Raw genomic sequence first — 22,116 nt, 5'->3', positions numbered from 1 at the left:
CCTTTGTCCATCACAAATAAAATGTTGTTTTTATTTGTAAAATAACATATAAACAAGTATGGATTTTCCCCTGTCCTATATGAATATGAGTCTTGTATTAATCTGTGAATCACAAAATATACAGCTGTAAACTTTGTTGAGGTGATAAGCTCTTTCGTCACCTCCTCGGACTGCTTCCTCTGGGGTGAACTTTAACCATGAGTCACTGTCACCTAACTCAAGTGAACATTGACCCTCTGGATTTACTGTACGACACCGTAGAGTGACAGCAGCAGTTAGAGAAAAAGATCAGTCTAAATGTTTCTTATTTTAGTTAAATGACGTTCCCTGCTCACACAAAGGCATGTGGAGAAACAAGTAAAAGCCTTACAACATTTGGGAAAGGTAAGTGGTCACCTAAGCTGAAATTAAGTGTGAAACCTGATCTACTAGTGTGTTGAAATGATACATGTGTTGGGGCGTTTTCAATATACATTGTGTTTTCCTCCATTTTTTCAGATGACACAGAACATGTTTCAGGAGGGGCTGTACCATGTCTTTTTTAAGGATAGACCCTCGACCCGCCCACAGACCCAGGATGCCAATGTCCATGTGGAGCTGGACAACGCCAGGATCCATCGTTGGTTCGGGACTGTGGTCAACTCCAGACTCTTAGTTGCAGGGGTGAGATGCTATACTCATATAGATTCATATCACGTTTTAAAACAGTCTCCCTGCTTCATGTCCTGTGTGTGTCTCCCCTCAGGTGGTGCAGGTTATCAGCGCTGTAGCTTGTATACTAAGCACAGTCACCCATGCATGTGTGAGTTACAACTGCTCAGTCTCTATGATGACGCCCGTGTGGTCAAGCCTCTTCGTGAGTCCACTCAGTGAAGATCTTGCAGACAGAAACAGAAACTTACAGCTGTCATGGCTCATAACTGTTTGTGTTGTTCCAGTATGTGGCTGCTGGTTGTCTGGGACTGGAGGTTCGGAGGAAAGCTAATAAAATAAAGGTAAATGCTTTGTTTCATATTTTTTACATCGCTCTCTGCTCTTATTATCGACTGATTCACTTGATTCTGTCCCAATAACAAACAGATCATCACTCTTATGGGTCTGAACGCCTTTACTCTGCTGCTTGGGTTCTCTGCTGTCCTGGCCAACAGTCTCGTGTTTGCAGAACCTGCTGCACTCAAAACAAGCCAGCAGGTAATTATCAAAATACTTTGGATGCTTTTTATATTCATTTATAATTTAGAAATCCTGTTAAATCATTCTGTTTTGTCCCTCATCAGCGCGCTGGCTCGTATGTTGCGAGGGGAAGCTCCATAACGTTTTCAGTCCTGTGTTTTCTGGCGTCTATTTATATACTTCTCCTGTCGTGGAGAGGCCTGCGTCGCTACAGTCCTCCCCACCCTCAGACCTACAGCCGCCTCTCACAGGTAAATGCAGCAGGATTGTATATAGAGAGACTGATTCACCATTAACTTTGGGCCTATGGTCATTCCCAGTTCTTGACTAGTCAGTAATACTGTTTGACTAAATCTGATTTTTGATTTTTATTGTTCTCCTCTCTTTTTTGGGCAGGAGCCAGATGAAACCAATGGACCTCTACTGGAACAAGTGGAATATAATCTGTAATCTATAATCCTTTCTCTCTTTTTTTTTTAAGATTTACTGTAAATGTATCAATCCCACTTGCTCACTGGGACGGGGATATTCACACTGCTGTATAGATTCACTCCAGCTTGAAGAGCTTTTGTAAATGTGTTACTGTTGTTGTTGACCTGGGACAAATGTTTATGCATTTTTTGTGCACTTCTGGGTTAAGATGTGAGGAAATAATATCATGCACTGTTCTGATGACTTATAGTATCACTTCTCCTTCTCAAAAACTTGAAATGTACAGTAAACTATGAAGAATTACTTCAACAAATTCAAAAGCTAAGAAAATAAACAGCATGCAATGGATAGAAGTGCATATTAAGTATCACAATGACTTAATAAACTAGAATTTGCTAATAAAGTTTACGGGTTTAACTCTTGTCAGCCTATTATTTGTAGGCCCATAATAAATCTCTGTGTAGATTTGGTGATAAACAAAGGTATCTCATAATTGAACAGCTGTTACAGTTTCCTCCTCTTGTTCCCCAGTTTTTCTAATTTTCAAAGATGCTACTCTGTGGTCAACACTAGAGGGCAGCATTACCAGAGGTTTTTCATGTCGAGGTCCAGTTTGATACACAGACCTCTTTCTGGTGTTTATCATAAAAACAGAAGGTGAAATTGTTTTATTTAAGACCTTGTTGGTGCCTGAGGAGACAGTGTGGTCTGTTGAAGATGTAGATTCTGTAATTCACTCTAAGGAGTTCTTCATGTTTTGAACTGATCCAGAGCACACTGTTATTGAACCAAGACAGACTGTAAATACATCTTACACTACTGTTCGTATAAGACTGAACCTGATTCTATCTTATATCATAAAACCAGGTTAAAGCCCTTTAAAGAGAACTAACAACAAAAACCCACTATCATTCTGCTCCTCACAAAGATGGATTTCAAAGCGTACAGAGTCAACGTTGTCGTGTGAGTATTTAACGGATGGAGAATTTCATTGAATATATAAAGCAAGTACTCATGCACTACTATTGTAGAGCACACACACACATTCTAATCGACTTGTGTGAGTGAAAAAAATCACAGAGCAGCTAGTTTCTCACGGCATGTCTGGCTAACAGCTTCCAGCTGTAGCCTGGTTGAGAGAGCTGCTATGGGAACACACCGAGTACAAAGAGTAACATGGGATTCATTAGTAAATGGACACAGAAGGAGACTAAAACAAAGCAGGATGATGAGGTTTGGTGTCCTCAAAGAAACTGACAATTGATTCCTTTGGTAGAAACCACGTTTCTATGTGGTACAGCATCAAAACTACTGTTTTGAGTGTGTTCACTATCCGTGCTGCTTGTGTTTGAAGATGTGTACATGTAAAAGTTGTACACAATCCATTTGTTCAGATGTCTGCATCTCCTGCCAGTGCGCTTGAACGGTTCCATGTTGCATTTAGACAAAGAGGGATTGTTCTTTGTGATCCGAGTTAACAGCCAGACCATGTGACACAGTGGTTTGCAAATCAGAAACGGCTAAATGTGTGGAGAAAAAATGAAAGCCTAGATGTCTAATGTGCAGCTGTTTAGTCTTGTGGTCCGCTGTAGGGTGATGAGTAATATCTGTTATCTTTGGAGTGGATCTTCCCTTTGACTCTACAGGAAATCCTCCTTCTCCTGCTCTTCGAGGGCCAGAGTGTGAGAGGGAAGTGAGCGAGGCCTGGATGTGATGACAACAGAGTGAGTGTGTCCGGAGGAGAGGAAGCAGTGACTACATGTGGAGATTCCCTTTGATTAGTCTCACTGACACTCTGACCTTTCAGCTTAATAACCTGGAAGCCAGGGAACTAAATAACTTCATGTTTGCTTTTTGTTTTTTCACTATTAGAAGAGGGGGAAAAAAAAACAGACAAAGGCATAGTCTTGAGAACATTCATCAATAATTTATTTTTCTTACTCTCAAGAACCACCACGGCTTCTCATCTTGAAAAGTCATCATCAATGTCCAACAACACAGTTTTGAAAAATGTAAAGTTACTATACAAATTTTTAATAGAAAAAAGAATAAATTAACTGTGGAATTCAGTTTTTTTTTCTTATCAATTCCACATTTTTTTCTACAACACTTTTAATGTTACAGTTGAACAGAACTGATAAAATCAAGTTACATGCTCTATTGTCTGGTAGGGGTAGTGATCTACTATTAAACTGTTTGTTAAAATAAGCTTCGTTTTGCACAACTGGTATTGAATCTATTGATAACAATGAAGAGATGTCTAGATCCTACGTGACAAAGCAGTAACTGGTCATTTGTAGCACCTGAAGGGTTGTTACGATGTCAGAACTAAAAAAAAAAAAAAAAAGAAGAACAAAACAAAAACAATACTGGTTCATATAAAATGGAACATTGTTAAAACAATGAATGTGAATGTTAAAAACCCCACAAAACCTTACAGTGCCCCTCCGTACATACAGGAAAAGACTGATAAAGAGTTAGTTCATTTCTCTTGGAGTATTATAAAAAACCTCAAACATCTCTATGAAGCACAGAAAATATGGTGTGTTTGGAACTACAGAAGGAGGGGAGGTCACACTTTAAATCACATTGGGCTCAGGGGTCAGAGATTACCACAGGGGCAAAAACAGGACTGTCTGGGAGTGGTGGGGCAACACTACGGAGCAAGACCTGCTAATGTTAGCATATAGAAATGGCACGCTGGATGTCTTAGAGGAGTTTTCATTCATCACTGGAGCTTCATGGCATGCGTGGGATTGCGCAGACTTTGAGTGAGAAAACGATGGGTCAAACTTGAATACACTAAAGATGATAACTGTGTGGTGAATGCTGGTTCGAAGCTTGGGTAAAGACTTGTCAGATTTGACCAGGCATGGATGGGTAAATCTTGGGGCGGGGGCCAGCCATACACGAGGTGCATGGGAGTGGGCTAAACCCTTCTTATGAAAACAGTCTAGAAAGTGACAGATTACAACAACTGACGTCAGTGCATAAAGGAAACACTACCGTGAGGGACAGGGTAGCATACGTACCATTCTGCCCATGCGTTACAGCATGATACACAGTTTATCCAGACATAATGGTGCAATGAGCCTGAAAAACACAAAACACGTCCACTTCTCTCTGACACTGAGATGTACAATCTGTCATAATCTTAATAAAATCAACATCTGATTGGTTCAGATTTTGTGCAACAGTGAAACAATGGTAAGCGTCATTCTTCAACATAAACATTTTACAAGGTCATGATGAGGGAACTGATTCAGAGACAGCAACAACATGCAAAGTTCTACTTCCTTTGTACAAAACCAGATGTGCTTTTCTAACCCTGTTCTGAATATTTGATTGTTGACTGGGATGTGTGAATAATTCTCACTCTCATCTCAGAGGGAGTTGATTTTTTTTCAGTTCTGGTTATGGCTTTCTCTTCTGCCCTGACAGTGGGGTAATAACTATTAATTCATTAATGATATAGCCTACTGTAAAAAAAAAAAAAAAAACACAATTAATGTCTGATCTATGATTCCAGCTTTTCTAGTTACTTCTTATGCACTTTGATCCAACTCCTCAGTACAATATTGAGGGTGGAAAATGAGAACATACCAATGGTGTCTCCAGCCCTCAGACACTGTTGATGTTGTGCTTTGAGACCAGTGAGTAAGAACAACTAGTTTCTTAACAACTCCACCAGACGCCAAAATATAGATGAGCACGAGAAGTGTCTTCTAGCTACTCTGCTTTGTTGCTGTTTTTATAGAACAACTATAGACAGTGGAGATTTGAAGGGGTTTGTAGCTTGAGGGAGGTTACCGTTCCAGTGCTGAATACAGTGCAAATGTAAAGCACCGACATGTTTGGCACAAATATGTTATTATTCACGTGTGCCGGTAAATGCAAGTGTTGTAACTGTCAGCGTGAGTTCTGGCCAGTGTGAAATTGGGACTATCTGTGTCTAGTCAGGATCTCTCCTGTGCTGCTGAAGCAATGGACAGAAAGATGAGAGAACACAGTCCTACAAAGAGACTGACCGATGCACAGCGTGGTGTGAATGTAAAACCAAGACCAAAGGCGAAGAACAGACACTCGTGATAAAAAAAGAAAAAAAAGAAGATGAGTCACCGTAGAGATTTACCACTGAATAGGCTCAGTATCAAACCACAAGTGATGCCAACAGGTGTCAACAGTGTCCAGTCTTACCTTCAGGGCTGAAGATGAAAAATGTGAAAAGCCTAAATGAAAAGTTGCAGTAACTGTGACTGTGTGTAGCCAATGCTTAAAAATAACATCACCCTTCAACCCAGTCTTCCATGCTCTGGCTCAAGCACTGTTCATAATCCACCATGCGGCCAAACAAACTGTTATGGACGTAGAAATCTTATAAAGACCAAAGACGTTAAATAAAAATGAATGATGAAGTCACTGAAGAAAGCATAGATTAATGCCAAACCCAATAACCGCAACTCCACATCCTCCCTGTGATGCACTAATGATCCTTTACTCCGAGCGTCACAAGGCAGAGAACATGGCAAACTGCCTGCTTCTATTCACTCTGAAGATTCAAACCAGTTCATGTACTTGTACAATGTTTGTTATTGCTATAGTCCTCATCAATATCCCAGACAGAGTCCCAGAAACCATCCCGATATTGTCACTGTGAATTCACACTTAGACGGTTGACTGACAGTCACTTTTCTGTAGGAGGGGGGTGGGATGGGGTGGGGGCGGGGGGACCCAACTCATTGGACCCTGGTGTTGATCAGTCAATCCAGTTGTCTTTGGTTGTGTGGGTTAGAACTGAGAGGAGTTGAATTTGTCATCTATATGGTTGTAAATCCAGCTTCTTCTTCTTTTCTTTTCTTTTGGAAAAGTTTGTGTCATGTTCTTTTTTATAAATATGCAGGGAGAAATAAACAAGACTGACAAACGACATCGATGGGCATAATGAAATCCAACACAGTTCGTTTGGGCCTGGAAATGGGTTTCAAACTGGTGGCTCAAATCCAGCAGGTATCCTCTGATTGGGTGGCAGTGCACTGGAGTTCGTAAGGTTGAGTGGGGAGGGGGTGACCAAAGATGAGATATGAAATCAATCCTGGAAGTGGCCAGTGTGAGTTTTGTGTTTGATATTTTTTTCCTGTGCTCTCTCTCTCTCCATCGCTCCTTCCCCCCGAAGTGCCCGTTGCTTGTGTGCTGCGAAGGGGTGAGTAAAGAAAAGGGCTCTGTGATGCTGTAGGGCTACAGTTCAACAGCTGAGGTGATACCGCTCAGTCTGTCCTGTGAAACCAGCCCTTATCAGAGCCTAGTGAGCGTGTCCCTGTCTGACTGAGCTGTGATAAAGGGGGGCATAATAAAGAGGTGGTGAGATGGAAGAGGGGCAGGATGCAGGGAGGAGGAGGAGGAGGAGGAGGAGGAGGAGGAGGAGGAGGAGGAGGAGGAGGAGGAGGAGGAGGAGGAGGAGGAGGAGGAGGAGGAGGAGGAAGGCTCATGTCCAGTCCACCAGTCTGGTGGGGGCAGGGTTTTTGTAGGGCTTTAAGGATGAGGTTGTTGGTTGTCGATGGGTAGCAGTGAGGGACAGTTGAGAGGCAGTAGGAGAGGGCAACGGTACTTCTCTGGCCCCCTAAAGGAAGGTCTCAGACCAGGGTTCCAGGTTTGGCCTTGTCGTGTCCGTACCACTGCACATCTGCCAGCTCTGAACACAGGGGGCTGCTGAGAAAACAGCTGTCACTGAAAGACCTGCAGAGGAACAGAGACCACATTGACTTTCCACCAACAGTAGCCTCCATTTTCAAGAGGTGAAGCAATCAAACATTCAAAACATATGATTTCTAGTGTTCATCTGCTTCTAAGTTTTCTGTTACACAACGTTCTCTGTTACAACACACACAGCGCATGGTTAAGTATTTCTATTAGTAAACCCTGTGGTGAATGAGCCACATTGTCAGAGCAGGGAGCAGAGCACATGCAGAGATCAGATACAGATACAGCCAGGGAAGGAGTACCTGACACACATACCTCCACCGTCAAAGAGCAAGAAGCTGTGAAACCTCCTCATTGTCAGCCCCCCCACAGTTATTGATATAGGTCATGATATGACTTTCAGGGGTGTGTATGGTCACATGTCTCTGAACATCTGACTGTGTGGTATTTCGATCACTTTTTATTGCTATTGCTAAATTTTTCTTTCAAGATTATTATTAGTTTTTTTTTGTTGTTGTTGCAATTTCTGCTTATGCTGCTGCTGTGTTTTCCCAACACTACACTGTAGCTTTAGACCAGTGGGAGGCTGAGACCACAGACAGTACCTCTATGCATCAGAGCTGGGCTGAGGGGGAGACTGACAGACGTCCTCAGTAGGAGAGCTGTCTGCTGTGCCTCTAAACCAGGAGAGAGGACACACACACAAGTAAAGGAGGGTTAGTATAGACAGAGAGAGAGACGGGAAAGAAATGACAATATTAGGTAATAGAAAAAAACGCTTCATAAGGTAGAGACACCCAGAGGTTGGAAGGTAAAGAGTGAAGAAACAACGATGCAGTGAGTGAAACCATGACACAAACAGCCAAACTGGACGACAAGGCAGGAGAAGTTGTTAAGAGAAAAGATGTTAACCCCGTAAACCACAGTGAAAAACGACATCCGCTTACACAGATACAACAGACAGTGAAAGCTTGTGAGGACGATCAAGTCAGGTTTGGACAAAGAAGGCGAGAAAGAAGCTCAGAGGGCAAGATATAGTTCATCCTAAGTATTAAGATAAAAGTCATATCTTTAAACATCTTGTCACCCTGTTTGAGCCGCTTCATGTGTGCGCTGGTGTGTCTCTTACCCGCTCTGCCAGTTGAGGATGTGCTGTGGGCTACAAGGGGGTGTGGGTGTGGCTGCATGTTCACTGGAGGGCGTCATACTCCTCTGGCTGTGAGGGGATGCAGCTACGGGAAAAACGGACAGTTAGTGACGCTGATACGACACATGCAGCGTGAGACAGACAAAGGACATGCGTTTACATACAGACGGGGACAACAGACGCACAAGAGAGGCTATAGTGAGGTGAGTGACAGAGGAATTTCAACGGTGTCACAAATGGTGTTGGGGGAGGTGTCCTCTATGTCACCACAGTTCAGCTCAGGGGTCACACACAGACACAGCCTCGTTGGCGCAGTAGGCAGCGCGTCAGTCTCATAATCTGAAGGTCGTGAGTTCGAGCCTCACACGGGGCAGTGTGTTTTTGTTTTTACACTTCATCTGGCCGCATAAAACAGCTGTGCTGTGTTGTTTTGCCATAGATCAATACAGCTAACACAACTCACTCCCATGTGACCCATGCACAATTTATAGATTGTACTCCAACTGTGCCATATGTATTTTCAAAGACCTCATTTTGTTTATCTTTGGTGTGTAAATGCAGTTTGTGATTTGTTCTGGCGACAGAAAACTGTATGAAAAGCTGAGGTCAAACCACAGGCAGAGAATCTGCAGTTTGATGTGACCAAAGTTCACGAGGCTCTCATCAAGCAGAAGATGTGGACTTTTGGACTCAGCTTGTCTCTTGGTATTTCAAAATGGTACTACATTTAATTACTCAGCTAGTTGAAGTCATCAGCACAAATCTGTCAGTGCACAGATAAACCTTGTTGACACAGTAGGCAGCTTGTCAGTTTTGTAATTTGATGGCTGTGAGTTCAAGCCTCACACGGAGCAGTAGGTGTTATTCTTCCTACCCCCTGTATATTTGCTCTTAATCTCATAATGTGAAGGCTTTAAATTTGAGCCTCACATATGGCAATATTTACTAAAATGGAGATTTATTGTTGGAACCTCTAAATAAACTAAATAAAGGGAAACGTTTATCTAAAACACACAAAGTGTAAATAAATAAATAAAGGTGACCCACCTGGTGAGCCCTTGACGAGTGTCCCTACTCTACTCCCTCGTCCGTGTCCCAGAGTGCCTTGCTGTGACCCTGTCTCGGAGGAAGTGGACCCCGAATGTGAGTGACTCCTCTCCTTCAGGCTCCCTGAGGACCTCTGGTACCAACATCGCAGTTCTTCAGACACTGCTGCCCTCCCCCCTCCTCCTCCTCCTCCTCCACCACCACCCTCTCGCCCCAATGACGGAGTCCGTACGATCTGAGAGCGTGATGGAGTGAGTCGGCCGCTCCCCTCTCCTCCCTCCTCTCCCCCCCAGGCCTCCTTGTACAGTCCCCCGGCCGTGTAGGAGCTGGAGGTCTTGAACTGGGCCTTCACGCTGTAGTGGCCCTCTTGATCGCTCTCCAGGCTGCGCACCACCACGGGGTTGGGGCTGCCCTCCACGTACAGCGGGTACTCCTTGATACGATACTGGGAAGAGGGCTGGCTCTGGCTGTGGAGGTAGACTCCATGGTGTCCCCCTCCCATCCCTCCTCCGCCTGTGCTTCCTCCAGAGCCGTTCTTAGCTGCCAGGTTTGGCATGGAGCCGGAGTTAGAGGAACCCAGGTGTCCAGCAGACCTGGATGGAGAACATAAGCCGACAATGTAAATCTCACAGAACGTTTTATTTCTTGAAATATGTATTGTACAAAGGAAAGAACAGAAGACGACAGCTTCTTGCCCTGCATCTCCCCAACCCTTTACCTGTGCCTTTGCCTCTGCCTCTGCCTGGCTTTGGAGGGGGAGTCCTCTCCTAGAGTAGAATAGTTGGGGTTGCTGCCTGGGGGTCCACCAGGGTAGTAATGCTCTGAGCTGCTTTGGCTGGTGCAAGATGAACAGTCGTCCAGTGGGTCCGAGCCATTGGAGCTGCGTCCTGGGCCCAGGAAGAAGTCAGGGCTGCCCAGGGTTCCCAGGGTGTGCGGGTGTGCGTCGGGGTCAGAAGCGAGCAGTTTGCCCTGGGACTCAAGGCTGGAGCTGCGGTTCCTAAAGTGCTGAGCAAGACTGTGCAGACGTGTGGGACTGATGTCCACTGACCTGTCAGTTGGAAAAACACAAACAATGAGCTGAGCTACTCTGATTTAGAAAATGAAAACGAAGCAAGACAGTTTTGACTTGTCAGCTCTACCTACTTTTACAGTTATGTAATCTTTTGTTACTGGAGTGATGTAACTCTTGAATAACCATTGGGGGTATAAAGACTGACCTAGTGGAATGAACATAGTGGGGGGTCCTGGACCTCAGGTCCGGGGTCGACGGCATGCTGGACTGAGAGTTCCAGTGAGGGAGGCTCCTGATGGGGCTGCTCTGCAGAGAGTTGCTCCCCCCTGCCTCAGCACAGCCAGAGCTTGGGAAACGCCTGTGACTACGGAGAGGTGCAAGGAAAATGCGCATCACTGATGAAAAAATTCATGACATGTATACTCTGTAGTCTGTACTCCATGATGATTAAACTATACCCTAAATTGATCTGTGGTTATTTAAACAGCTGACTAAAATATCTATGGGCAGCCTTACACATAAATATAACATAAATATACCTCTAGTCTTTTGTATAGGGGCAGTTGGGATAAACTCCCTCATACCTGGAGTGAGAGGAGCGTTTCTTGACTTTTTCATACGGCTCATCCAGTGATGATTCGCTCCACATCTTGGGTTTGATGGGCGATTTATCGTAGTCAGAGCGTGTGTAGTGCAGGTGTCGCAGGCCGTCCAGGGACTGCGGTGGAGGGGGCCGACTGTGAGATGGCGGCCGGGGAGGGAGGCCCTTGTGAGGTGATGCTACTGGTGAGAAGGTGGGAGTACCTGTGACTTGAGGGTCATCTGAAACACAGAAATAATTCAAATGATTCAGATAGAATTACTTTTAATTACGTCACAATATGAGATACAAGTACGCAAGTACAATAAGAAAAAGTCACATTTATCATTACCATCATCCAAGACCAGTGCGTCAGACAGTGAGCTGTCTTCAGAGCCAATATTGGCCTCTATAGGACAGGGAAACAGAGGCAAGGTGTTAGAGGCCGTACAACTGCAAAATCAAAAAGCTTAAAAACATCATATTGACAAATCTTTTGTATAAAAAAACAACAATGCTGGGTTGTGTCAGCCTTACAGCTAACAGACATAGCTATGAAATATGAAAAAAATCAGATTTCCCTGCATTGAATAGGCGAATATTGGTACCTTCTATGATAAGCGATGCTCTCTGCGTAGGCTTCTTGCCAGAGCGGACCCGGTACTCATTGATAGAGTTCTCAATTTCCTGTAGCTTCTTCAGTGCGTTCAGATAAGAAGTCTTCCTCTGTTTCTTGAGCTTCTTACTGCTCACATGAGGATCGCTGGCAAGACGCCTGGCTGCCTCCGTAATCTGGGACTGAATGGCAAACTCCCGCTCCAGCCGCTCCAGCTCCTCTTCCTGGGATGAGCACACACATGCACACACACACACAAACATGAGAACAAACTCTTGGGTAACCCAAGAGAGCACAAAGATACTGGATTCTGCTCACAGTTTTTAGCAACAGAAATCGAACACACACTCCAAAAACAACATAGCTTAGTTTGCAGACACATATTCAGACTGTAACTCTCCCATGCAACGTATTTGGTTCGACACACACGGGGCCTTGCCAGAGAAAACACACTGAGGAAATCATTTATCTGTGCTGCAGCCCCACATTTTCTCACCACTGGATATTCTCTATTGAGGCCCTCTGTCCCCCAATAACAACACCTCTCCATCAATCCATCCTCTCGTCCTCTACACTCCTCCTGAGATTTGTGCAGCCGAGACTGTAAGGTGAACCAAGTAAAACACACACTGTCATGCTGCAAATGTATTGCATACTGGATGTGTGTTTACTGCACAGTGTCTGTCTACATAGTACTACAATGTGTGTATAATAAAGTACAGTATAATCCTGTGAATGTGATAATAGATAAGAAAATAGACTCATGGTACACACTGTGTACAGCCTTCATGTGATGTGTGCTCTCACATGACAGAACACACCCACTTGCCTCCAGAGAGCGAGAACAATGATGTATTCACTCGAGTCGACATCTTGCTGGACTACCTCAGTCCTGAGGAATCCCTCTCACACAACAGTGCCTTCACACTCCTGCCAGGGCGGCTTCTTGTTCTGTGTGTGCACACGGGTTTAAGGTGTTCGGGGATAAATTAAGAAACATCTTTTCTGCTCGCAAGGCACTTCTGCGATATTATGTCCCTGGATTCTTTTCAAAGCATACAACCTCAACGACACACACCCACACACGCATGCCTGCACACACGCAGACGTGCACACAATCCTACTATCACCACTTCCTATGGCGAGAACGCTGCCAGACTATTTTTAGAAGTTTTGCTGCTCTGGAAAATCTACCCGTGGCACAAAAAGACAGCGAGAAAAAGATGCAGCTCCGCTACTTTTACCAGGTCCAAGACGTCTCAGACTATATAGCTTTTTACTGCGCTTTTCATTGCTTGCCTTAATCAGCAGGGAATAGGGATCAGATAACTTATCATTAATCATCAATGTTAAAATTTTTTAATGAAATTGAACAACACTTCTGCACTGAACTGAGCTTTAAGCACCAGTTGTACTCTATAATGCCCAAACTCAGTTAATAGCAGGTAAAGGGAGACGACCACTCTTTGCTAATCAGCACTGCTTTCAACATATTCCAATTACTGCAGCCCAGTGCGAGGTGCAGGTACATGTTGCACTATGGTATTTGATTCAAACATGTACACCTCTAGATGGCCTCCTGTTTTCATTTTAGCTTGTTCTGGGAGATTGTGGAGTGTGATAAAGTGTTACTGAGGAGAACTGAAAGTTCAATCTTCACCTCTCCCTTAGGAAGAATTTTCTGCTCGTCCAGTTTGAAGGCGGTACCAATCTTTCGTCTCACTGTGGGCGGCTCCTCTCCCGGATCCAGAGGATATTCCTTAGGAAGCTTTCCTGTCAGCTCCTGGAAAATATGAGAAGGGGGGGCAGGGAAATAAAGTTAGAAAAGAAGAGCAAGAAAACGTCTTTTAAATAATTTTTTTCACCAAATCTGTCCGTGTTTTCTCATACCGCCTCTCTGATGCAGATGCTCTTCAGTTCCTCTAGTCTCTGTCTTAGTGTTTCCTCCAGAGCGTCCTGCCTGGCCCTCAGCGCTGCCAGCATGTCCTTCTTAGCCGTCTGGGAACTGTCCGATTCTTGAGAACCTGCAAGGTGCAGACAGCACATGATAAGAGGACATGAGTCTGGAGCATATACTGTATGTGTGTGTGAGTGTGTTATGTGTGTGTTTGGAGTTGGGGGAACTTCTTTTGAGGAGGATTGTGGAGGGGAGGGAGAAATTGTGCATGCACCTGCTTGCCTTGCAGGATGTTTACAGGAAGTGAATGGAACATTTCGATAAGGAAGCTGAGTTTGAGTCGTGTGTTTGTGCGAGTGAATCAAGGAAGGGGCAGTTTAGGGCAAAGCCTGTGACGCACAATTTCCAAGGCCCTGAGACGTTGCCAGTCTTGTTTATAACATGCCTTGTTGAAAACTACACAAACACACACACAATCTGTTTCTTTCTATTGCTCTCTCGGTGACCCAATGTGGTTCACTGTGCGGTCAAATAATACCAAACTAACCACTGCTGAAGAAGTTATGGAAGCAAGAAAGAAATATTTAATGGCTCTTTAGTGTTCCAAAAAGACTCAAAACCTCTTTGTTGCTGTTGTCTGCATCTATTTAAGTGATGTTGAACAGTTACATTTCTGCAACAACTCAATTCTGGCCATGAAGAGTTTCACATTCATCGCTCAAAGTCAAACTTGTTGACTGTGGCAGTCAAACACCATGCATACATGTGTTTTTAAAGTTCTTACAATAATAATTTACTTAAAGGAGGTCTGACGACCAGAAATGTGTTAATGAAGTAAGTAGAAGAGCCAGAAAAGTCTGTGATTGTTGCCTTTTGTTGCGGCATAGATGTGACATGCCTGCTCGTGTCACATGTTTGTGTTGCTGGGAAAAGATGGCCTCCAGTCAACAAACATTAGATCACGAAATAAACACTGCAGAGACAAGTGACAAGACTCAGACAGATAAGCCAGAGACGCTGTATGATATGGAGTGGGGGTGGAACTAGAGAAGAACAGAGGAGGGAAAGGGGAGATTAAGAGACTATGAATGGGTATTTGAAGAGATAACGGGAAGGGATCAGGGAGGAAAGAGGAGATACATGTATCTACACTGAGAAGAGAGGTTAAGGAAGAAACACATCTGATTAGATGAAAATGAAAAGAGCACGCAGGACATGATTACTGAGATAGAATAGTGCTCTTTATTCTGGCCCACAGTAATTGATTCAATAAGGTGTGCTATACTCTAAATAGCTGACCCCATGGCCATAACCACACCCGCATACTTGCCTCCTCTGATGCTGGTTTGGTTGAGTGCATCTCATTTCATGAGTGAATAACGCAGCAGAAGGTGCATGCACCACACTTTGCATGGCTGTTTGTGTTTAAAAGGGCATTTTCCTCTCTACTCTAATTTTAGTTTGTGCACAAATCTCTCTGTCACACTCGGTGCTTGTCCAGATAGGCATTGTTTTAAAGGCCGAAACAAAGTTGTACTCTGTGTTGCTGACCTTTTCATTCCCGCACTCCCTAAATTTAGAGAGGGCAGGGGCCTCTGGAGGATGAGTCTGTGTGACATGGAGGGTGGGATTGGTGCTCTATACATACAAAGAGGTGCTGGGTGTGGTGTGTGTCCAGTATGTGTGTGAGAACATGCAGCAGAGAATCAGTGGCCTCTTTCCAGAGGCAGCTGTTTCTGTCGCTCCAGTTGTCAGCGAGGCTCCACTCACCACCACACAAGTACACTCACATATCAGTCATTCTCTCTCCCTGTTTGTTAGTCTCTTACTTTGTCAAACAAACATAAAAACACATTTACTGACCTGAGGAAAGCAGGCTGCCGCTGCTGCCACTGATAATCTTGCCCTTGCTGCCCATGTTGGCCAGTTTGGACGTCTTCAGAGTTCCTGTTTCTGTAAGGTCTATAGCGATCTCACTCAAACTCCGTGCCGCATGGATCTTGGACTGGAAAGACAAGAACGAAGTGGGACATTTTTTAGTGACAACACAACCCTTGCAGAGTTTGTATATGGCTTGTACATCTTTAATCATGTCTGTGGTCTGTGTTGAGTTGAGTGTTTCTTGTGGGACTGACTGACCTTGCTCTGCTTGCGGTCCAGGTAGAACTGGTGTTGGCTGATGGCCATGGCCCAGATGGACTTGATGAGGGCAGGACAGGCGTACCAGGTATGCACAGCGATGCCACTGTGGCCAAACGTCCTTCTCGTCACCGACGCCCTACAGTAGGAGCGGACACAAGGCCTCCTTATATACACTGAATGCAAAGGATGGCTACATATACAGTGAAAACACCAAGCTACTCTCCCACCACCACCACTGACACTGATAAAATTACTACTGCTGCGGCTGCTCTGAAGAAGAGGAAAAAAAAATATTAAAGGCTTGAAGAGCAAACCCAATAGAGGTATTTCTTTGCAAAGCCACACACGACGCTCCCCATTGTTTACTCATCCTTATTTAAACACACATCTGTAGCTGAGCAACAGACCAGCTCACCCAAAATGACAGCTTCCTTTAAAGAAAACACCACTGCTCTCTGTTTCACCCTGACTCTTTTTCTCCCATTACCTCCCTCTCTGTCTGTAGAATAACACTCCACATATATAGCCATGTTAAATAAACACACGAGAGGTCACTTCCTCCACAAAACAGCTATCGCTCAGCCATCTTTCCTTCTGTGGTCAACTACCAAGGGTTTGACCTGTGTATGTGTGTGTGTGAGAGAGAGGGAGAGACAGAGAGAGCATAGCTTTTCGCATGCATGTGGCTGCACAAGTGTGTTAATAATCGGCCTATCAATCTATGTCAGGCTCCACCGGGACATCCCCAATATCTTGCTCTATTGCCAAAACAAACACTGCAACCATTACCGAATCAGATTCCAATCTCTCTTTTCCTGCACTCTGCTGTATATAGCTTCAATCTTCACACATTCACATATGGCACAGTGGTAATTTACAGTAAAATCTACTGGAATGTATCCATCACTGATGGAAAACTGTATCACTTCCAAATATTCAGTCACTAATGGAGGACCCATACGAGATAATAATAATAATCTAATAATACAATACAGATTCTAACTGAAAAAACACACAGATAATACAGGCACTGTAACAAGTTGCTTAAATTTGTGATATAAATTTACCTCCTGGGGTCATGAACTTCCACTGAAAACTTCTTCTCTCTGAAGTAGAGGTTCTCCAACTGACGCCATTGGAACACCTGAGGTTTATGGGAAACACACGCTTTTCAGGGTCGCTCACAGAAAAACATGCTTCACATTAAATCCACACAGCTTTCAGCCACATCCTCTTTTCTCTTCTCTATATGTCCCAATTTGTTTTGAAAAAAAAGAGAAAAAGAAATGGATAAGAAGACGGAGAAGAAAATAAATGGAAACCGATGAAGAGGAGGAGTTAGAAGCAGAGAAGGAGGTGGAGGGAGAGAGAGGAGGACCTAGTCTGGAGCTCTCTGATCAGGTCCAGACCAGGCAGTCTTGTCCACAGCGGATCCCTGCTCTGGATGACCTCACTCCGCAGAAAGACAGTGAGAGAGGGAGGAGGCTTTCTTTCCTCCGCTCAGCTTTACTTTTTTTTTTTTTTCCCTTTTCCGTCCACTTTATGAACCATCAGCTTCTCTTTAAATGTAGTTAAAGCCAGCTGGGCGAGAGAGTTTCCCCCAAGACGTACTCCGCAGCATGTGTGTATCTTAAATCCTCCCAGGCGCAAGGGAACAGAAAGTTTTGAGATGGTGGGTGTTCACCATCTGTAGGCATGTGTGCGTGTGTGTGTGTTGGTGAAGAGAAAGTGTGTAAAGTTAAGTTTCCTCCTCTCCTGGAGCTCTGCTAGGAGAGCTGAGGAGGGAGGGGGCGTTTATGCTTCCCCTCCTCCTGACCCCTCCTTCCTCCCTCAGGGACTGTGCTTCCTGCTCTGGGTCCTGCGGTTGGGAGGTGTGTGTGTGGGGTCAGGGGAGGAGTGATGAAGGGGGAGAGAAGACTTCTGTGCCCCCCCCCCTCCCCAATTGAAGTGCCCTTGCTTTGCTTTGTTTAGTCCGAACTCTGTTCATGCACATGCACACACACACACACACTCACAAAGTCTGGGTCTGGTTCTTGTTAGAGAAAAGATAGAGTGTGGGCCGCTTCAGAACACAAGAGGGTCTGCATCTATCAGCTGAAGCAGACATGCAAGCACGGTCACAAACCTCTGATGGCCACTGAACAGCTTTAAGCGAGGAGACTAAAACTGAGCTGCAACAACTGACAAGCAAGACAAAAGTAACAAAGTAGAAGACTCTGTGCTCTGCTATGGCAGGATGAAGGAGAAAAAGAGGAGAAAGGGAGCTAAGGGAGGAACAGGTCACAGCCCAGGAATTTTAACAGCCTGGGAAAACAATGGACAGAGGGATGAGAGGGAGGAAAGGGGAGGAGGGTGAGAAATATTATGAAAACAGCATGTAAACACAGCCTACTGTATGTATTTAGTATGTGCTGGAGGAGTTAGGTACAGATGTGTGTGCAGAGTGTGAGTATGAAGAAAGCAAAACTGGCGTTCTTATCGAAACTCTTTCAGTACCGTACATTTTAAATGGAGTGTGAAGTGCTAATGTAGCATGGTGCTAAATATAGCGGGCAGGGTAGATAGTGAGAGAGTGACTGCGTGTGTGTGTGTGAGAGAGCAGGTTGGTTACATGTGGACCAGAGCTGTGGAGATAAGATAGGTGTTTGAAACTGTGTTTAAGCACGAGACCACTAAAGCGCTCCACGCAGAGCGGCTGCAACTTTGAAAGGGGACTTTGATGTTTCAGGATAAGCTTTGCATATACATGTGTGCTAATGGTGTCCACATATATTTGGAGAATGTTAACAACAGTCACGTAATTTACAGAAAAGTCGCTTTGGAGTTTAAAATTAGACTTTTTGTTGTGATTTCAGTACTGCTTCACAAAGTGCTCCAGTTATATAACCCTATTGTGTTAATGAAACCTTTGTAGTCTTTGTGACTTTTTGAATAGCCTGAATATCTGATAAAAAACACTCTGATGACAATTTCTTTCTTAGGAAGCTGGTGAGTGCTTCTACTATTAGGGCGAGGTTTTTGGATGTATGCGTGTGTATGCTATAAATCCTCTTTCTTTTGACTGGAACATCGACACATAATAGCACAAACACACACAAGCAGAGGAAGGGACTGGTCATTATTCATGAACAACTGGGTGCTCACTGGCACGGACGCATGTCGTCCTTTTAATAATGTCTGTGCACCCGAACAAGAACGCCCATTACAGATGGAAAGGTCAGATTTGATAGAGTGTAAAAGCCTTTATTCTGTACAGTGGATTCCCAGGGGACTCTGGGAAGAATAGAGTCTAGAGTAGAAGAATAGAGTAGTTTAAACAGCATAGGCCACAATAACCTGAGGGCAGGTATTATTCCTCTCTAGAATCGGACCTGAGGGTCCCAGACCATTGTTTCACCCATAGGTGGGGTTCTGGTGTGTAATGCAATATCCACCAGTTGTCATGGAGATGAAGATACACTCTGGGGGCACTTCCTGTTGTTTGTGAGTTGGTTGTGGTGTCTTGGGGGGTAAAATTTATGGAAAAACTAATCAGAACAGGCTGCAGCAGCCTATTTGCTCTAACTGAAACACAGAAGTTGAATAAGTTTATCTTCGTGTACTCACAGTCCACTAGCAGGAAACTTGAATCATTATGCAGTGAAATGCATAGGCCATGATGATGATGAGTTACACCATAGTTTGCTGCATTTGACTGAAACCTTCCTGTAGCTTCATCACAGGGTCGACAGAAGCTTTTACACATAAGCTTTAAGTCAATCAGCCAGGTAGTTAGTCTATAATCTCTGCCTAAATGAGTCACAGCACACTAATGGGGCATTAGTACGGTGTGTGGTTGGGTCGTAAACCCCTGTCTGTGTGCACTGTATATGTCTGCATGTGGCCTGCGGTAGGCAGAGGAGGAAAAGTATTTTAACATCCCCAAGTAAATGTGGAGGGTGCGGTAGATGGTTTGCATTTAAAAACAACAGGAACTCCCCTTGTAAAGTGACTAATTAAACACAACTGTCTCCAGCACACACAGATGCACACACACGCACGCACGCACGCACGCACGCACGCACGCACGCACGCACGCACGCACGCACGCACGCACGCACGCACGCACACACACACACACACACACACACACACACACACACACACACACACACACACACACACACACACACACACACACACTGTAGTAGAATTTACTTAATGAATAAAACAGGCTTGAGTTGAAAGCGTAAAACATTTTTTCTGTAACAACTGGCCCAAAATATCTCATAATTAGCGTCCTGCCTCCACTGAGGCGCAGCGGTGAAAGCTTTAACGGTGATAAACAAGTGATTACACTGTGAGTCAGTGGTGACTGGTACTGGACTGGTCTGACTGACTAATAGCCATATCAGCTGCTACCCAGTCTGTTGAAACAGGGATGACCCTCATTAGTAACCTAACATGGAAAGCTCCTGTTGACTTCTCTGAGTGTAACCGTTTCACAGAGCAGTACCGCCCACCCTCTGTTCTCTGCCTGGTTATTGAAAAGGGAAAAGAGTACTGTGCTCACTGAGGTGGTTTAGTTGAACTTTATTTTGGCAGCGAGGAAACCCACTCTCCTCTTCTAAACACGTGTGTTTATGTGTGTGTGTGTGTGTGTGTGTGTGTAACAGTGAGGGAGAAGGAAAAAGGGAAAGAGTAAGAAGGAGAGGGGAGAATAGAGTAAAGTGAATGGGTCGGTGCTGGAGCTTAGCGGACCAGTGACTCATACTGACTGTTGCTATGGCAGCTGAATGCTTCATAAGTCACTTGTGTGGGAACGTTTTTAACTCTTTCTTCCCTGGACGTCTCCTGCTCTATTCACGCTGTTCAAACGACATGTACAGACACTGTGAGATTAAGGTACACATGGTTTGTGACCTTTTCACAGGCTTCCTAGCATGATCTGACATTTGTATCTGTGAGATAAAGTGGGCTAGTGGGCAAGTGGACTGCATTTTTTTCCATCACCATGGTGATTCAACACCTAGCAGGCCACATGATTTGGAGAGACTGGGAACGAGGCCGGATCGGGGCTTGGCGGTGAGGTAGTCACTTAGACTGGAATGTGTTAAACAAGACACATGTGCACACACACTGCACAGTGTCAGCGGCAAACAGGAAAGTTGTGGCAGACGGGAAGTATTCATCAGGGAGGTGAGTTCAGAGTCCAGTTCAGTTCCTGTCTGACCTGTGTGCATTCGTTAGTGAGAGTGTTGGTTTTGCGAGCCACAGAGTACAACCTCTTGGCGATCCGTCACCATGAAAGGATGCTGTTAACCCCATTAACACTCTACCAGACAAGGCTGAATGCCAGATATGAAGGCCTTAAACACGACTGAGGGTCAGAGGTAAGCTGAGAACGGTTTCACGGTCCAGCCACTGGGCCCAGGGACTGGGAGGAGGGCTTCGTCCACAGAAGGACAGAAATAAAAACAGAACAGGATGCAAAACATTCCAAGACTGAACGTCTCCAGACAGTAGTATTTGTTCAGCATTGTTCATGCTCTTCCCAAACACAATATCCTGACTCACTTGGAAAAATGGACAGTGGTGACCATGACAGAGACACAAAAAAACAGAGAAGGGACATGATTCACACTAATACACAATACCTTTGTCTTTAAAAAAGGAGTAAAAGAATGGATGTCTATGATGGGGGAAATAACTTGTATTGTGCATTTATAAAGATGTTAAGTATATTGATTCATGTGTTACTATAAAGGAGAGGTGAAAGCTGTGCAGCGAACAGTTAAGTTGTGGTGCTGAAAGATCAGATGGAGAATCATCTCACCTTCCTGGGCTTGACCTTGTCCTGGTGGTCATACTGAAAGATGCCTTTATAGCTCAGGCCCAACCACCATGGGATCCCCTGCTTGTCCTGAAACACAAAATAAAAAAAAGAACCTCAGGAAAAGTTGTGTGTGTGTGTGAAGATGCTATTGTAATTGGAAATAGCAACAAAGCACATTTGCTTTAAGCTCCGTTCAATCTCCAAATCCAAACTGTTCCCTTACAAGTCCACAGTGAGAAGAAATGTATGCGGTGTGCGTGTGTTACAAAAAGAGAGAAAGAGAAAAGGCAGAGTAGTAAAACTGTACCTTTACAGCATAGTAATGTACTCCATATGTGGGCAGAGACTCGACAATGCTCATGTAACTGTGAGGAGCAGAAAGACAGACATGTAAGGGTTTGAGAGCACATCCTTCAGACAGCACGTCCACGCAGTGGATGAACATAAGCAGGGACACACATAGACACTTACTTTACAATAGCTTGCCCTCTGGACTGCCCATTGAGCTTCTTGTAATGCTCTATGACCCGGTCTTCACTGTTAGAGAGTACAATGAGG

At 44.5% G+C, this 22,116-nt stretch overlaps 2 protein-coding genes across 2 annotated transcripts in view; one reads left to right on the top strand and one right to left on the bottom strand.

The window, feature by feature from the left end:
• Positions 1-281: 281 nt before the first annotated feature.
• On the top strand, positions 282-1,668 carry tmem253 (transmembrane protein 253). The gene is made up of 7 exons (XM_083973733.1): positions 282-384; positions 499-663; positions 746-856; positions 939-995; positions 1,081-1,191; positions 1,278-1,424; positions 1,570-1,668. Exons 2-7 carry the CDS (start codon positions 499-501, stop codon positions 1,621-1,623), a joined length of 645 nt encoding a protein of 214 aa, XP_083829859.1. The 5' UTR covers positions 282-384; the 3' UTR covers positions 1,624-1,668.
• Positions 1,669-7,172: 5,504 nt separating this feature from the next.
• frmd4a (FERM domain containing 4A) overlaps positions 7,173-22,116 on the bottom strand; it is a 55,332-nt gene continuing 40,388 nt past the window's right edge. The window contains exons 9-24 of the mRNA XM_083973152.1: positions 22,030-22,095; positions 21,866-21,923; positions 21,559-21,645; positions 16,811-16,887; positions 15,741-15,879; positions 15,465-15,606; positions 13,595-13,728; positions 13,365-13,487; positions 11,697-11,928; positions 11,441-11,497; positions 11,093-11,330; positions 10,714-10,872; positions 10,215-10,544; positions 9,497-10,089; positions 8,432-8,534; positions 7,173-7,338 (exon numbers count right to left, since the gene is read on the bottom strand). Coding sequence (XP_083829278.1) covers positions 7,236-7,338; positions 8,432-8,534; positions 9,497-10,089; positions 10,215-10,544; positions 10,714-10,872; positions 11,093-11,330; positions 11,441-11,497; positions 11,697-11,928; positions 13,365-13,487; positions 13,595-13,728; positions 15,465-15,606; positions 15,741-15,879; positions 16,811-16,887; positions 21,559-21,645; positions 21,866-21,923; positions 22,030-22,095 — 2,641 coding nt within the window. The 3' untranslated portion in view covers positions 7,173-7,235. The remainder of the gene's footprint in view (positions 7,339-8,431; positions 8,535-9,496; positions 10,090-10,214; positions 10,545-10,713; positions 10,873-11,092; positions 11,331-11,440; positions 11,498-11,696; positions 11,929-13,364; positions 13,488-13,594; positions 13,729-15,464; positions 15,607-15,740; positions 15,880-16,810; positions 16,888-21,558; positions 21,646-21,865; positions 21,924-22,029; positions 22,096-22,116) is intronic.

This window comes from Trachurus trachurus (assembly GCF_905171665.1).
Source record: "Trachurus trachurus genome assembly, chromosome: 6".
Classification (NCBI taxonomy): domain Eukaryota; kingdom Metazoa; phylum Chordata; class Actinopteri; order Carangiformes; family Carangidae; genus Trachurus; species Trachurus trachurus.
The sequence above is the reverse complement of the archived record's forward strand: the minus strand, read 5'-3'. Positions and strand labels throughout refer to the sequence as shown.